This window comes from Pseudopipra pipra, chromosome 22 (assembly GCF_036250125.1).
Source record: "Pseudopipra pipra isolate bDixPip1 chromosome 22, bDixPip1.hap1, whole genome shotgun sequence".
Taxonomy (NCBI): Eukaryota; Metazoa; Chordata; class Aves; order Passeriformes; family Pipridae; genus Pseudopipra; species Pseudopipra pipra.
In genome coordinates, this window is record NC_087570.1 from 3,679,654 (window position 1) to 3,695,446 (window position 15,793).

A 15,793-nucleotide genomic window follows, 5' to 3' on the forward strand; every position below is an offset into this window, starting at 1 on the left:
TCCTGATAAAATCTTAGTTGCCCCAAATTATGAGATGTTAGAGCTCCTTAATGAAACAGCTGAGGTATTTTTAACACGGTCAAAAAACCTATTTTGTCTCCTGACCTTCAGCTCAGAAATAGCTGCACTATTTTTTTTTTTTCCAGTCTTCCAAAAAATGACTGCATAAAATGAACCCCCCCCTACAATTTCAGCCTCAGTGTTTAAAGTTTGGCATCATATAACTAGCTGAAAACATGGTCTCTCAACAAAAGATGTTAAACAACTGCTGCTACTCCCAACTTTGAAATCTATCCATGATAATAACAGGCTGAAGTGACCAAGGCCTCAGCTGTTCATCTCATTCCACCTGCCAGAAATACGCAGCAGGGAGACTTGCACTTTAATGATTTCTGCTAAAGTAGGTGGCAAACTCCCCTTTTCCTCCCAGAACAGAACACAAATTGCAGAAGGGGACTCCCATGTACCCAAACAGACCCAGATTAACTTCTGCGAGCTCAGCAAGCTTTGCCATCAGGGTGCTGAGGGGTTAAACCCAGAGCTGTGGGATGTAGCACTGCTTCCCCCGAAGCTCCTTGCTAAATGTACTGTGTAGTAACATCACAGGGAGCAGGAAAGGGAGATCTCCTGCTGGATTGTTTGTCCAGCTGGCCCTTTCAGATGAGTTATTTACCCCCTCAGCAAGTCTAATTTGCTACATTCCGCCGTTTGTGATGTGCCCTGTGCTGGGTTTTGGGACTGGAGCCGTTCAGAATCACAGGCACTGAGCCTCACCCAGCCCAGAGCTGCATTAGCAACATGGCTGGAATCACAAAGCACTGTGCAATGCGAGGCAGGGCACACTGCAGTCTCCCTCCTCCCAAATTTGGATCCACATCCTTGCAGACAAACCTGGGTGCTGACACCGTGTCACTGTGGCACCTTTGCAACACCTTACAGGGTCTCTGTGAGAGCAGGCTGGTGGAATAACCTCCAGAGCAGGGCATGGAATAAAGGAATGATACAGTAAATATGATTCAAAGTTGGATCATAGAACCATAGAATGGCTTGGGTTGGAAGGGACCTTAAAGACCATCTTGCTCCACCCCCCTGCCCTGGGCACACACAACTTCCACCAGACTAGATTGCTCAATATACATCTATCTATCTATCTATCTATCTATATGTATCTATATATACATCTATCACAAATATATGCAAGGCTTGCCTTATGTATGATTTCATTTCTAGGTTACCAGCCTGAGCAGCAAGGTACCCCAATTCTGTGCTCAGTTCTGCCAGTGTGACTCCCTTTCCCCACCTGTAAAGTGGTGGTGGTAAAGTGTCTCTGCTTGTGTAAAATAATTTGAGACCTTTGAGTGACAAAGACAACAGGAATGGTGTGTAGTCTTGCCATATAATGTAATGCCATGTATTATGGGATGCAGTTATAGCTGTTTAGCAGTCTAAGTCTGCTTCACAACTCCCTGCTGCTGCCATACACATTTGCAAAGACACTTTTTTCCCTTCTTCTGCCTCTCATCACTCCACCTGCCTCCCCAAAACTTGATGTGTCTAAAAGCAGCATCAGGCTGAGCTGAATCGCACACCAGGAGGGTCACAAGGTACTTTTTATTGTTTAGAAAACACAGGACTGGAGTTGTGGGGGCACATGTGTGGTGAGGAGGGGGTGTGCTGGGGTCACAGTCATTTCAGGACACAAAGCAGTGCAAGGTCTGTAGACAAATACACCTACCTGTGTGTGTGTATATATATATGTATATATATAAAATTAGACATATATATAGCAGTGCAAGGTCTGAGGACACATATACCTACCTGTGTGTATATATATGTATATATAAAATTAGACAACCAATGCAACTGGGGAAAAGAGATACTTTTTCTTTTAGAATGAATCACAGAATTAAGGATGGTTTGGGCTGGAAGGGACCTTAAAGTTCATCCCTGCCATGGGCAGGGACACCTTCCACTAGACCAGGTTGCTCAATTCCCCATCCAACCTGCCCTTGAAGGTTACCAAAACTCCTACCAAACCTCCCGCCTTTGGTCAAGGCTTTGGTCTGATGGTGCAGCGAGAGCATCTCCATCCAGAAAGGGAACTACAAGCTAATGCACACCCCCTCCCCCCCCATAGGGACACGCCTGACGCAGCGCCCAGGCGCGGAAAGGGTGCGATGCCCAGTGCCCAGTGCCCAGCAGGGGCTGGCCGAGGGTGTTCGTGTCCCACCCGAGCGGGGGCTGCGCCCCCAGAGCCCCCTCCTTAACGCTGAGATTTTCCCCCCTCTCGCGCGGCGCCGCGCGGCGAGACCCGACGCCAACCACAAGACTGTGCGGCGGGTGGGCGGAGCGCGCGGCGGGCGGGGCGCTGTGTGTCGGGCCCGCCGGCGCGGCGCGGGCGGGCGGGAGGTGAGCGGGGCCGGGCCGGGGGTCGGGGGGCGCCGGGGGCGGGACGGGGGTGGGACCCCCGGCACGGACGGGCTGATCCCGGCTCTCTGCGCTGCCCTGTGCCGCCGGGCAGCGGCATCGCCCCGCTCCGGCACCGCGTGGGCGGCCGGAGAGCCGCGCATGGCTGCGGGAGGGAGGGAGAGATGCGGGGATGGAGGGATGCAGGGATAGGGGGATGCAGGGATAGGCGGATGCAGGGATGCTCCCGGTCCCCGCCGACCCCCGTCCCGTCCCCGGGGTTCCCCGGCGGGCAGAGGGGTTTGCGGGACCCCCGGTCCGTCCCCGCCCCGCGTGGGCACCGCACGTTCTCCTGCCCCGCACCCGCGGGACCCGCGTCCCCGCCGCGCTCAGCCCTGCCCGGCTCCCGCTGGCCCTGCCGGTCCCTGCGTGTCCCGGGGAAGCTCCGGCGGGCGGTGCGGGGGGATGTGACACGCACCTGTCACAGGTGAGCTCGTCCCTCGGGTCCCAGCGCGTTTTGTCACCGTAACCCTGTCCTGCTTTTCCAGGGCTCCGGACGCTGAGCTGCCGTCCCGGTGCTGGGACCAGGGCACCTGGAGTGGGGCTGTGCCAGAACCAGAAGGGCCAAACACTAATTCCTGCATCGCCCGGCTTGCTTTTAATGTGAGTCTCCACGTTAAGCCTCTGACCTTTCCAGGAGCTGATGGTGAGGCCATTCCTGCTCTAACGTTGGAATATACAGAAGGCCAATATGGTTTTCCTGATTCTCAAAGTATCCCCATAACTCTTTCCTGCATGGCCTTTTAGGAGCCCAGCCACACTGCTTGTATCATAGAACCACCTTCCCTGAGTCGGAAGGGACCCAAAAGGATCATCAAAGTCCAGCTCTTTTGGCTCTGCATCTGTTAATTATTTTTCAGTGGGGATGCAACAGTAACAAAGCATCTTTTTCTTTTTTTTTCCCCGTACAAGATCTGAACTGAGCTCCTGTCAAACTGGAGGAAATGCACAGTCAAACTGCTGGGTTAAGCTCCCACATGTTTTATATGGATAAGGCCCAGGAGTCTTTTCCTGAAGCCTGACTGAGCAACTTTGTTCTGGCCGGCGGGGGGGATTTTTTGAGTATTATTTTTTAATGTGAGCAGTGGTGATTAGCTGATATGAAAGCAGTAAACAAACATTGCTGGGTTTGCTGTGCTTTTTCTGGGCAGCGTAGCTCAATATTTTGCAACTGGGAGTGTTGTGAAACTGGCTTTCAGTTGGCTTGGAAGGACATGTGACTGAATCTGCCAGGAAGTTACTTGGCTAATTCACTCCTGCACTTTGGAAAAGCCTGACCCACCCAAACCCTTCCCACTCCACCGTGGGACCTCCTGAGGTCTCGTGCAGCATCTCAGGGACTGCAGCCTGCCAGGGTGCAATGGGCACTGTGTCACATGCCCCTGCTTCCTGGAACACAGGTTGCTCAAACAAGTGTAAATACTGCCCCACTGCCCTGAGAAACGTTGCCACCTGAATTGTAACCCCACAGCAGGGGAAGGAAAACCAAATAGTTATTTATGCTGCAGGCAAAACCTTAGGAGCCACATTTCTGCCCCTCTGCAACTGCCAGTACTGTTTGCTGGATTCCTCAAGTGAGTTCATGGGGCTTAAAGAGCACGTGGAGAAGGGAGGGAAGTAGGGGAGGCAGCAGAAGGCTGGGGAGAGCTGATATGAGTTAAATTTACAGCCCCCAGTGTACCTTGTTGAAGCTCTCTGGAGGAGAGCAGTGGCTACTGGGCTGTCTCCTGAGGGACTGATGTGCCTGTGGGCATCACTGAGGCTGTTTCCTTGCACAGTGGGCTGCAGTTGTCAGCTAAAGTGATGCTCAGCTGCCCTGTTTCCGTGCAGGAAACAGGGAAGGAAAAGCCAAAGGAATTTTTATGCAAACAGAGAGAAGCCGGGGTGCCCAGAAGGCTCAGCACTGCACAAGAGCTGTCCTGCTGTCCTAGGAGGGCTCACTAAGATGCCCTTTCCTGCTGCCACGGGGTTGTGTTGGGACTGTTCCTTCTGAGAGTTGGACCGGGGGATTGTTCCCAGAAAGGCTCACTGGGATCAGCTGGAGACCTGCAGCACCCAGCTGAGCTCAGGTGCAAAGGTGAGGAGTCAGGAAGAGACTCTGGGAGCAGGAATTGCCACGTGTGCCCGTGTTTTGCCAGCTCACAAACAGCATCCAGGAGGTTTGGCCCAGCCAGCGTGGATGGGCTGAGAGCTGGGGTGTGCTGGGACATTGCTGGCTCAGGCACAATTCGTTTTTTCTCTGCTGTAATCAGGTCTTTCCTCCCATTTACCAGAAAGGGAGCAACCTGCCTTATCTCTCTTGCTCACCCACCCACTGGTCAGAGACTCTGCCACACACCAGTCCCTGCAGGAGAGAGATCTGCACTGGGGAGAAGACACATTTCCAGCTCCTCTTGCCACTGTGGTCTCTGAAGCTCCTGTGTTACAGGTGAGTCTGCTGGGGAGAGAAGCACAAGATTTATACAGACCAGTTCAAGCTGCAGACAGGGAGAGATGTTCAGATGTTCCTTGTTATTATTTAGTTATCCTTTAGCTAATCCTTTAGCTAATTTAGGTCCTTTAGCTGCTTTGGATCCTGTGTTGCTTCAGTGATGAAACAGTGGATTTTCTGGGAGCTTTCCATGGGGAAAACCAGTGAAGAGCTCAGACATCTGTGCTTCATCCCTCTGCCATTCAGGGGGAGCAAGGACCAGGCCTTTTGATCCAGGCTAGGAAAGACAATCCTGAGTGAGCCTGGGCAGATAAAAGCAAAGAGCTTTTGGTTCTGGGGCATCTGTGCAGCTGTAACTGGAGCAATGGAGCCAGGGATGTTTTTCTTGCTGACTGTGAATGTGTGAATCTGATGAGACACTTTTCAGAGTCATATCTGCCTGCAGAAGGTTCATTCTCATACCCAAGATCCATTTCTCAGTGGTGTGGTCAAGAAACTACCATTTTAAAATGGTGTAATCCTTCCCCAGTGCAAAGCCTAGTAGTGAGACTGCAACTGCACCAGCACATAAAAGCCTCTTACTTTCAAAATAGGGCTGGTTTTCCTACACAGGTAAAATTAAAAGATATATATTTATTGACCAGAACCAAAAGTTTTTAAAGAAGTTAATTATCTTGTGTGCTCTGAAGGCTTTGCTCCAACTAAACAGAAAGTGAAACTAAGGGAGTGAGAAATCCATAAGAGCTTCTGAAATAACATCTGATGGAATAAAAACTGCACAGTGGTTTAGTCACTCATTCCAGATTATCTCTCATGAGATGTAAATTCATTGCCATGTTTCTAGGTATAAGAACTAAATGTTTCTTTTCTCTTAAAAGCAGCTTTATTTTGAATAAGTAAGAGTGAGCAAAGGGGCTTTTTGGTCAGGGATTCCAGCTGTCCCTGTCTGCAGGGGTTTGAATGGGGGCTGAGTGGAGAAGGTGCTGACCTACTCTTCAGTGATGGGAGGTTGAGGGAGGCAGAACACAAACCCCACATTCTCCCCTGGCCACATACACGGCCATCATGCACCATCTAGACTGGCTCATGTCTAGACTCAGTTTAAGGACTAAACTTCTTCCCCTGTGTTGCTTTATCACACCAGTCTCCCAGCTGCTCCTCAGAACCCAGTTCAGCTCTGTTCCCAAGGGTGCTTGTGCACATGAGTCATTAAAGGGTGTCCTAAAGAGGAGCCTGTGCACTGGGACTGCCAGTGGTCGTGTTTGCCTCTGAGCTGCTCTCACAATATTGACTTGAAGCCATGCCAAGGCAGAATAACACTATTTGAGCAAAGTCAGGAGGCTGTTGAAAGCAGGGCTTAATGTGCAGGCACGTGTGTTCAGTGTGCAGGCACATGTGTTCCTTTGTAGCCAGCTCTGAAATTTGTGTTAAAATGGGCTCCAGTTTCACAGTCTAAAGACACTGACACCCCTGCATTAACTCAGCTGTGGGAACAATGCACATGCTACCCAAAGACCTTGGGCACACACTGCCTTCCACTTCTTGGTGTGCATGAGGAGGCTCTTCAAGAACCCAAATCACGGAGGGGAGGAGGGGCTGTTGGGTGGAGGGTGCAGGCAGAAGTCCCTGACTCTTCAGCCATGTGAAAGCAGGTACCTTGCTTTGTGTTTTGCAGAGTTATAACATGGATTGACACGTTTTCTTTTCTATTCTTGTCTCCTAGTGTTCCTGGGTCTGCCCCTTCTCTCCCAAGATGCTGGGAAGGGTCCTGTGTGCAGCGTTGTTCGTGGGAGCCTTGCAGTCCCTGGCTAAGGCGTCCCAGGGCCACATCTCCGTGGTCCTGCTGGGAGCCACGGGTGATTTGGCCAAGAAGTATTTGTGGCAGGGTCTGTTCCAGCTCTACATGGACCAAGTGAGCAATGGCCACAGCTTCACGTTCCACGGGGCCGCGCTGACGGCTCAGGAGCCGGGGGAGAGGCTGATGTTTGAGGTGCTGAAGAAGCTGTCCTGCCCCCCGGACGAGGCCCCCAACAGGTGTGCTGTGCTCAAGGACCAGTTCCTGAAGCTGAGCCAGTACCACCAGCTGAGCAGTGCCGAGAACTACACTGCCCTGAGCAGGGAGATCGAGGCCCTGCTGCGCCAGGAGGGGCTGAAGGAGGCTGGCAGGATCTTCTACTTCTCGGTGCCACCGTTCGCCTACACGGAGATCGCCCGCCACATCAACAGCAGCTGCAGACCTCCCCCGGGGGCCTGGCTGAGGGTGGTGCTGGAGAAGCCCTTTGGCCATGACCTGGAGTCGGCCCAGCAGTTGGCTGCAGAGCTGACGGGCTTCTTCAGGGAGGAGGAGATGTACCGGGTGGACCACTACCTTGGCAAACAGGTGAGCAGCTGGCAGGGCACAGCCCCCTGCCAGGCTGGGGGGGCTGGTGGCTGGGAGAGTGCTGGGTGTCAGTTCTGCATCTAATGGGAGTGTTGTTCCCCTCTCAAATTCAGGCAGAGCCTCCCAGTGTGATCCCAAGCCTCATGGAATCCTGTGCTGTTCCTCTTCTGTCCTGTGCTGCTGTCCATCCTCTTAGAGAGCAGAGGAGATGTGCAGACCAAAGCAGGGCTTTCTCCTGTTGGAGTGATGAGGGTCCCTTCTCCAGAGGGAGGCCAGGGTGTAGGGTTGAACTCTGTATGGGTCTGAAGTAGAGATGCAGAGTTTATCTGGTCTTCTCACCAAGGTCGGGGGTTTGATTTCGCTGAGTAACCAGCACCCTTTCCCTCTCACAGTTCTCCCATCTCATTACTCACAGGCCTCTCTGCTTAGCTGTGCCTTCTGGAAGCAGTTTTTGATTTGATATGATAAGGAGCTGATGGGATGTCAGTTTTATGGGATGCTTAGGAGAAGGTTTCTTCCTGCCCTGTGTTCCACTCCGGCCTGCTGCAGGGACAGCTCAGGGTGTGGAGCTGCGTTGTCCCCGAGGGAATGTGTCCAAGGACATGCCATCCTTGTTTCACAGGAATGTGATGTCACATTTTGAAAGGAACCTGTTCCAGCCATGGCACTGTGGCCAGATTTTACTGCATGTCCAGCTGCAGGGGGAGCATCTCCACTGAGAGGGGGGATTTCTTCTGTTTCATTTTTTGGTTGTTTTTTTTTTTTTTTTTGTGTCCCAAAAAGAGCAGATGGCTTTAGTGGTGTAGCATTTCAGCACTTTGGAAGTGTACATTAGTCCCAGGATGGTCTGACTCAGCCCTTTGTCCTTTGACAGATATAAACTGAGTGCCTTGCAGTTTGTAGTTCAGCCTTTTTTCACATGAAGCCTCAAAATGCCTCAGAAAGACCTTTAATGTCTCCTCAGGACAGTCACTGGCAGCCCCACTGTGCATCCCTGCAGGCTCTCTTGCTGGTTTTCTCTTCTCTGACCCACTCTGCTCTCTGCTGTGCTGCCTGTCTGCTGGCACGTCCCAGTGCTGGATGGGGCAGAGATGTTGTGCCAGAGATATTGTGGGAGTCTGGTGAGTTTTTATGGGATCCTTGACTTTTTCCCTTCACAGGCTGTAGCCCATATCCTGCCTTTTCGAGATCAGAACCGACAGTTTCTGGATCCGATTTGGAACCGACATCATGTGGAAAGAGTGGAGGTTGTCCTGAAGGAGACTGTGGATGCTAAAGGTTGGTGAGGAGAGTGTGCAGAGTGTGCAAGGTGAATGAATGAGAAGGAGAACTGGCAGGTTCATTAATTATGTGAAAGTGGCCCTTGAGGTAGTGCTGGTACAGAAATAAAACCCGTGAGGTATGCTGCTCTCTGGAGATAGAGGGGGACTGTCCTGCACTTCCTGTGCTAGAGACTGACTCACTTCCAGGTAGTGTTGCTGCTTCCAAGAAAAGATTCCAATTGCAGTTTGTCTGGGAGCAGGGGCAGAATCCCCCACTTTTTGTGCTGCAGAGCCCTGGGGACATTGCACCCAGCTTTCCATCCTGATTCTTGGTAAAAGGCACTAGATTTGGAACTGATGCAATCTAAGGCCACTTCAGTTTAGTGCAGCCATCCTCTGGTTGTTGAAACAACAACAACCCTTTTGTATTCCTGTCCTGTTAGCTACCAAGCTCACCCTGAGCATACCTTTGTGCTGTTCCTTGGAAGGTGCTCTTGCATCTCTTGCCTGAATGTTGCTCATCTCAGCTAATCGGTGTCAGTCCAAGTGCCCGGGTCACTCTGTGTTTGCCTGCCTGTTTCTTTCCCTTCCTCTCTTGTAGTAAGAAAGAGCATTGCAGAGAGAAAAAAATCCAAGCCCAGAGCTGCCAGCATGGGTCTCCTGCTGAAGGACACGGCTGCATTCCCTCCCTGCAGTGCTGCAGCAGCCGCTCTGCAGTGCTCAGCACAAAGCTCCCTGGGCTGGACTGCCACCCGCAGCACTTTGGGCACGGCAGGTGCCCTCAGTTCTGCAACATCAGGGCTGCTTCCCCACTCAGTTTACCTGCTCCCTCCTTCCCTCCCTGCCTCCCTCCCTCCTTGCTCTCTGAGCCACCACAAACCAGTAACACAGTTCTATCAAACTTGGAGCGATCTCCGGTCTGGCAGCCCAGACCTCACCCGGGCCTGTTTCTGGGAGAGGGACACACTGCAGAGTAACAAAGGGGGGAAGTGTTGTCTCTGCACAGCCCCAGCTACACCCTGTGCCCTCCCTGCTCTGAACAACTTTGTAATTTTTCATTTGGCGTCTTTTTTCCCCTGTTCAGCTTCAGCTGGCAGCCTGGCTCCCAGCGAGTCCGCAGCATTGATTCCACTAATGAATGTGCCTTTGGATTAGAGCAGAGGAGATAAATGTATCAATCAATAGGGGAAACCTATGGGTGATGCAGTCTGCAGCCTGCTGCTGCTGGATTACACAAAGGCATCTGCTTGAGTCTCTTCATAAGTGCATTGTCCTTCTCCCCCTGCTCCCACCTGCATGAGAAGCCAGGCAGGGAAAGGGGAAGCAGGGTTTTGTGCATGAAATTTTGTCTCTCAAGGGCATGGCTCAGCCAGAGCCTTCTGAGGACGAGAAAACCAGGGGAAAGGGGCAGTGGAGAGCAGTGCTCATTGCCAGGGCACAGCTGCTGCTGTTCTGGGGAGCTGGTGTGTAGCTGTAGAGCTGTTGGGGTCCCTGCTCTGACCCCACTTTCCAGCCACTCTGCAAAGCTTTTGTGTGGAGCTGCCTGTTGTGTGGAGTGCCAGACCCAGGGCTGTGGCTGCAGAGCTGCCTTCTGCTCTGTGCACTCGGGACTGTCAGGCACAGCATGACTTCTCCTGGGTTTAGGCTCTTTAAGCACCCAAAAAGAGGATTGTGTTTGGCTCTGGGGAGGACAAGCAGTCCCATGGGGACCTTTTATATTTATTTTAGTGTAGAATCGTAGAATGATTTGGGTTGGAAGGAACCTTTGAAGACCATCTAGTCCAACCCCCTTGCCATAAGCAGGGACATCTTTCACTAGAACAGGTTGCTCAAAGCTTGAACACGTCCAGTGATGGGACATCCACAACTTCTCTGAGCTTGGTGGCTTCAAGTTAATTGTTGGGCTGGGAGAAGAGGTGCAAACCAGTCAGGGCTTGTTCTCTTTGTTCTTGGCACACACATTACACATGCAGAGGACAAAGCTGCAGGAGAACCACATCAGTTTAAATGCACCTTCCCTCCTCCTTGTCCTCAGGCCGCACCAGCTTCTACGAGCAGTACGGGGTCATCCGGGACGTGCTGCAGAACCACCTCACAGAGGCCCTGATGTTCCTCATCATGGAGCTCCCGGCCAACGTGAGCAGGGCAGAAGAGGTTTTGCAGCACAAGCTGCAGAGCTTCCAGTCCTTGTGGGGCCTGGAGAAGAACAGTGCCGTGCTGGGCCAGTACCGGGCGTACGCCAGCCAGGCCCAGGAGGAGCTGCAGCAGGCACAGGACTACGTCAGCACGACACCAACCTTTGCAGGTGAGAGTTTGGGCTGGGCCCTGGAGGGGGGAGTAGTCTGGAGCTGAGGAGAGCAGGAGATGTGAGTCCTTGTGTGATGATACCAGCTCCATGACTCTGGACCTCACTGCCGGCACTGAGATGTCTCCAGGCATCCACCAGCATGACTGGGAGCTGGAACAAGACAACACTGTTGTCCTGTCAGCTAGTGATCCAGTGAATGGATTTTCATGAAGTCGAGTTGCTCTCTGCAGCTGAGGGGTAAAGCTCTGCAGTTCTCTGTGATGAACGAACCGTGAGGCCACCTCTAACCATTCTGGGTCTTCTCAACATTAAAGATACTGTCTGAATTATGGTCATGTTCAGAAAACTGGTTTCCTACAAGATTAAAGGAGGCTAAACAAGTGGGATACCTGGGAGGAAGCACAGCAGGGTAACTGGAGAGCAGTTAGGTAATGAAGTCAGGAAAGGGTTGAATGTGGAGCAAGAGACACGGCGGCTGCCAAAATTTCTGGGACCTGAGGAAGGAGAATAATGGGTAGATGATAGAGATCCCCCCCAAAACTGTTTGCTGTTCAGGTTTGATTTGGTAGCTGAGCTCCCTGTCATTTCAGGTGTGCTGATCCGCAGTGACAGCCTGCGGTGGGAAGGGGTCCCTTTCCTCCTCACCTCTGGGAAGGCTCTGGATGAACGGGTAGGTTATGCCCGTGTTCTCTTCAAGAACAGGGCCTACTGCACTCAGAGTGAGACTCTGAGGGATGCAGGGCACAGCCAGTGTAAAGCCAAGCAGATCATCTTCTACTTCGGGCACGGGGCTCTCAACACCCCTGCGGTGCTTGTGAGCAGGAACCTTTTCCGGCCTGTCATGCCCAAAGACAGTTGGAAAGAAGCCGCGGCTCGGTCGGACCTGCACATTTTTGGACAACCACTGTCTGATTACTACGTGTACAGCCCTGTGAAAGAGAGAGATGCGTATTCTGTCCTCATCTCCAACATCTACCACGGCAGGAAGGATTTCTTCATCACCACGGAGAACCTGCTGGCCTCCTGGGGCTTCTGGACGCAGCTGCTGGACAGCATCTCCCACCAGCCCCTGCGCCTCTACCCCGGGGGCGTGGAGAACCAGCACCTCCTCGACTTTGAGATGGTGAGTGGGGGACTGGCATTCACCCTGGCAGAGCCAGCGGAGCTGCTGAACCCCACCAGGCACATGCCAAGTGATTACAAGGCAATCCAGTCCAAATACCGGCAGAGTCCCCTGGTCTCGGCGTGGTCCGAGGACCTGATTTCCCAGCTGGCTTCCGACATGGAGGAGGCAGCAGTCAGGAGTGTGGCACGCTCCGGGCACTTCCACCTGGCCCTCTCAGGGGGCTCAAGCCCAGTGATCCTGTTCCAGCGGCTGGCAAGGCACCACTACGGCTTCCCCTGGAAGCACACCCACATCTGGCTGGTGGACGAGCGCTGTGTCCCCCTCACCGACAGCGAGTCCAACTTCTTCAGCCTGCACAGCCACCTCCTGCAGAGCGTCAGGGTGCCCTACTTCAACATCCACCCCATGCCCGTGCACCTGAACCGGCGGCTCTGCGTGGAGGAGGACAGAGGCACAGAGCTGTATGCCAAGGACATCGTGGCCCTGGTGGCCAATGCCAGCTTCGACCTGGTGCTGCTGGGGGTGGGCACCGATGGCCACACGGCCTCGCTCTTCCCCCGCTCGGAGAACGGGCTGGAAGGGGCTCCCACCGTGGTGCTGACTGAGAGCCCTGTCAAACCTCACCAGAGGATGAGCCTTAGCCTACCCCTCATCAACAGGGCCAGGCAGGTGTTTGTCCTGGTTTTGGGGAAGGGGAAGCACGACATCACCACCCTGCTGAGCAGGGTGGGCCACGAGCCGACAAAGTGGCCGATCTCGGGCGTCAGCCCCAGCTCTGGCCAGCTGGTCTGGTACGTGGATTATGAAGCTCTGCTTGGGTGATGCCTTCACAGTGTCCCTCCTCCCTTGTCTGCGTGGCCTTTACAGCCTGGATTTTCCTACACAATGTCCATGTTTTTCTGTTGCCAGCGGCAGCTTCATCTCTGACGGGCTCCTCAGAGCTTCTGGGATATCCGTGGCCTGCAGCGCCTCTGACATTTGAGCCTGAAGGGAGCTGGGCTCAGTGTTCAGAGCTCAGGAGGAGCCAGTGCGGCATTTTTGGCTCTGCCAGGGATTCTGACTGTGACTTTGGACAAATTACCTCACCCTGAAGTGCCTCAGTTTTCCTGTCAGGCGTTTTTGCTTATTGGCATTTAACTACCTCGCAGGCACTACGGGAGACTTGTTAAATTACCTGCCAAATTTTTAAAAAATTTCATGTAATTCTCAGGCTAAGAGACAATAATAACATGTTCATCCTGTGCCCTGCTCAGTCTGGCTGGGCCAGAGTCCTTGTCTCAGTGAAAGGAGGGTTGTGTGCACAGGGATCTGGTGTCAGCCAGGCTCTGACTGTGCCCTCCTGGGAGCACGTTTGGCTTTTGTGCCATGTGGCCCCTAAATTCTGACACTGATTTGTGAGCTCACTGCAGTCCTGAGCCTTTGCAACCTGCCCAGCAGCAGAGGCTGAGTCTAGAAGCACTAATTTGCTGCTTTCATTAAGTGGATGGCTGATACAGGGGGGATGGGGAAGGAAGACAAACTGCTTTTTAGGCTGTTAAAATAATGGGGACAGGGTGAGGAATATGGCAGCTCACAGAGCTGTTGTTTGCCAGCAGTGCAATAATTATTGAGGGGAAAGCTTGGTGTTCAGAGGAGTTGGTGGGCTTAGCTAGCAAAAAAATGTTTTCTTTAGCTGTCTTTGCCTCATTCTCTGAAATGAACTTTTGTCTGTCCTCAGAATTGAAGCTTGAAGCGTCACACGGTGGCTTGTAGAATTTCTGTGGGAGGCAGCTTTATAAACTCCCAACATATCCATGAGTACAGCACACACTGAGGTAGATCCACTGTTTGCAGATGGTGGTGGTGGTGGTGTTTGAACTCGTGGGCACTGACTTACAAGGGAGGGGATTTTCTCTGTACACATCCCTTAAGGCACACGGAACCAGCAGAGTGCACCTCTGACAGCACAGCATGAGCTGGCTGTAGGAATGTGTAGTTCTGCTGCTCACAGGGAGGGTTGGAGACATCCAGTCCTACCCAGAGACCCCACTGTCCCCTTCCTAATCTTCTAATGTTCACCTTCCCAGGATGCTGCCACGCATGAGGCGTGCCCTGTGCTTTCAAGGTATCCCCAAATGCTCCGTGATCTCCTCCAGTGGGTTATTTACCTTTGGATTAGTGCCTTAACTGCTCTGGTTTGACAGCTGGGATGGCTGGTTATCCCTCTTTTGTGGGTGCCTGTGACTAAGTTTGCTCCTGCCTGTGTCCTGGTTGCAGGCAGGATTAACCAGAGGGTGAAAATAAACCCCAGGGGAGGAGAGGAGAACAGGGAGCAGGAGGAAGGTGAGCTCTGCAGGCTTTGCTGCGGGACTTGCTTGTCCAGTGGAGTCTGGAATAAGAGCACAAGTCCAGGAGTTCATTGGAATAACCCTCTCTGTAGAGTGGTTCCAGAATATACCACAGTGGCAGGAACAGCTGTGCTGAAGAACAGGGTTTGGGTCTGGTACATCCACGAGTCTCAACATCATTTTTTTATTTTTAAACGAAAAGATCCATTAACTTCTATCCAGGTCTTTTGTGTTTGGTATAAGGGAACAAGTTCTAATGAAAAATTGACCTATATGAGAGTAACTGTTTTGTTATGAATGACAGGATTTATGACTGTGTTACAGGTGACTGTGGCATTGGTGTTTTCCTGGTTTTGCACACTGTCTTTTTAATATCTTGCTGGCACCTTTTGAAATAAATGCTAAGGGGTTTATTTGCACTTTTAAGTAAGCACATATTTTTTTTCCCAGGGAGCCTCTCTTCTTTCCAGCTGAAAATAGTGTTTATTTGTGAAGTCTCTATCTAGTGGGTCATCCCAAAATTAATCCCAGATTTTATTAAAATCCATTGAAAGCTTCCACATGTTTTCCTCAGTGAACACAGCTGTCTGGGTTGGTTGGTTGGGGAGTTGGAACTGCATTTTATTTTTACACAGATAATTCCTTTAAAACTCTTTAATAATTAGCATTTGCCAAATGAAAAACAAGTATTTTTGAATATACAAAATTTATGACTGGAAAGAGAGATACTGTGGATAGGAAGAAGGGTTAAATGAGCAACAAATCTGATGAGGAGGAATGGTAGAAATCCACTGGGCTCTAGGCCAAGGAAGCAGTGCTATTTTTATTTTGTGAAAGCTATAAATAGGAGGTGTGCACCTTCTTGAGAGCTTGTATTAACCTTTCTTTGCAAAAGCAACTCCATGGAGTAATTTCTTACAGTCTGTTTCTCCTTTAAGTGATTATTGATACCAATTTTATTAATTTTTTAAATGTCAAGTGCATTCCTAGAATTCGATGGTATGATTATTTATATGTTTTACAGAAAACTAACACTGGAAATAATTCATTTTTCACTTCAACTTTTATAAATCAAGTCGTAAAATCTTTTTTTTTCCGATGAGCAAAGTTTTGTGATTCCTTTCATGTTGTTTAAGGAATAAAAGAGAATTATATTTATAGAAAATAAATAATTTTTAACAAGAAGTGCCTTTTAATTTCTTCCAAAGATGGGTGGTCATTCTGGTTTTTTCCCTCTCGGTGAGTGAAGTTTTAGGGGTTTAGTTGTACAAGGTGAACAGTGTAGCTGGTGTTGAATGTTCACTCTGACTCCTGGGTTTTTTGGTGTCTCATCCAAACAAGGCCAGGACTTTGCAAAACAGAGGAACAGCCAAAGCCCTTTTAAGGTGAGAAGGTGGGATCACAAGATGGGATCCCCCAGTGCTGTGCAGGGTCCTGAAATGGCCAGGCCTCGGGAAAGTCTCCCCTGGTGCACATTTACTCCCTGAGCTGCA

At 51.3% G+C, this 15,793-nt stretch overlaps 1 protein-coding gene across 4 annotated transcripts; it reads left to right on the forward strand.

The window, feature by feature from the left end:
- The first annotated feature begins 2,381 nt into the window (after positions 1-2,381).
- On the forward strand, positions 2,382-15,485 carry H6PD (hexose-6-phosphate dehydrogenase/glucose 1-dehydrogenase). 4 transcript variants are annotated; one of them, XM_064678487.1, is made up of 7 exons: positions 2,382-2,409; positions 2,955-3,069; positions 4,740-4,894; positions 6,621-7,277; positions 8,438-8,555; positions 10,575-10,844; positions 11,438-15,485. In XM_064678487.1, the coding sequence occupies exons 4-7, from the start codon at positions 6,651-6,653 to the stop codon at positions 12,793-12,795; spliced, it is 2,373 nt and encodes a 790-aa protein (XP_064534557.1). In that variant the 5' UTR covers positions 2,382-2,409; positions 2,955-3,069; positions 4,740-4,894; positions 6,621-6,650; the 3' UTR covers positions 12,796-15,485. The 4 variants fall into 4 exon arrangements, with proteins under 4 accessions (XP_064534557.1, XP_064534558.1, XP_064534559.1 ...); XM_064678488.1 differs by lacking the exon at positions 2,382-2,409 and adding an exon at positions 4,297-4,543 and having other exon boundaries at positions 2,626-3,069; XM_064678489.1 differs by lacking the exon at positions 2,382-2,409 and having other exon boundaries at positions 2,626-3,069; positions 4,719-4,894.
- The last annotated feature ends 308 nt before the right edge of the window (positions 15,486-15,793 follow it).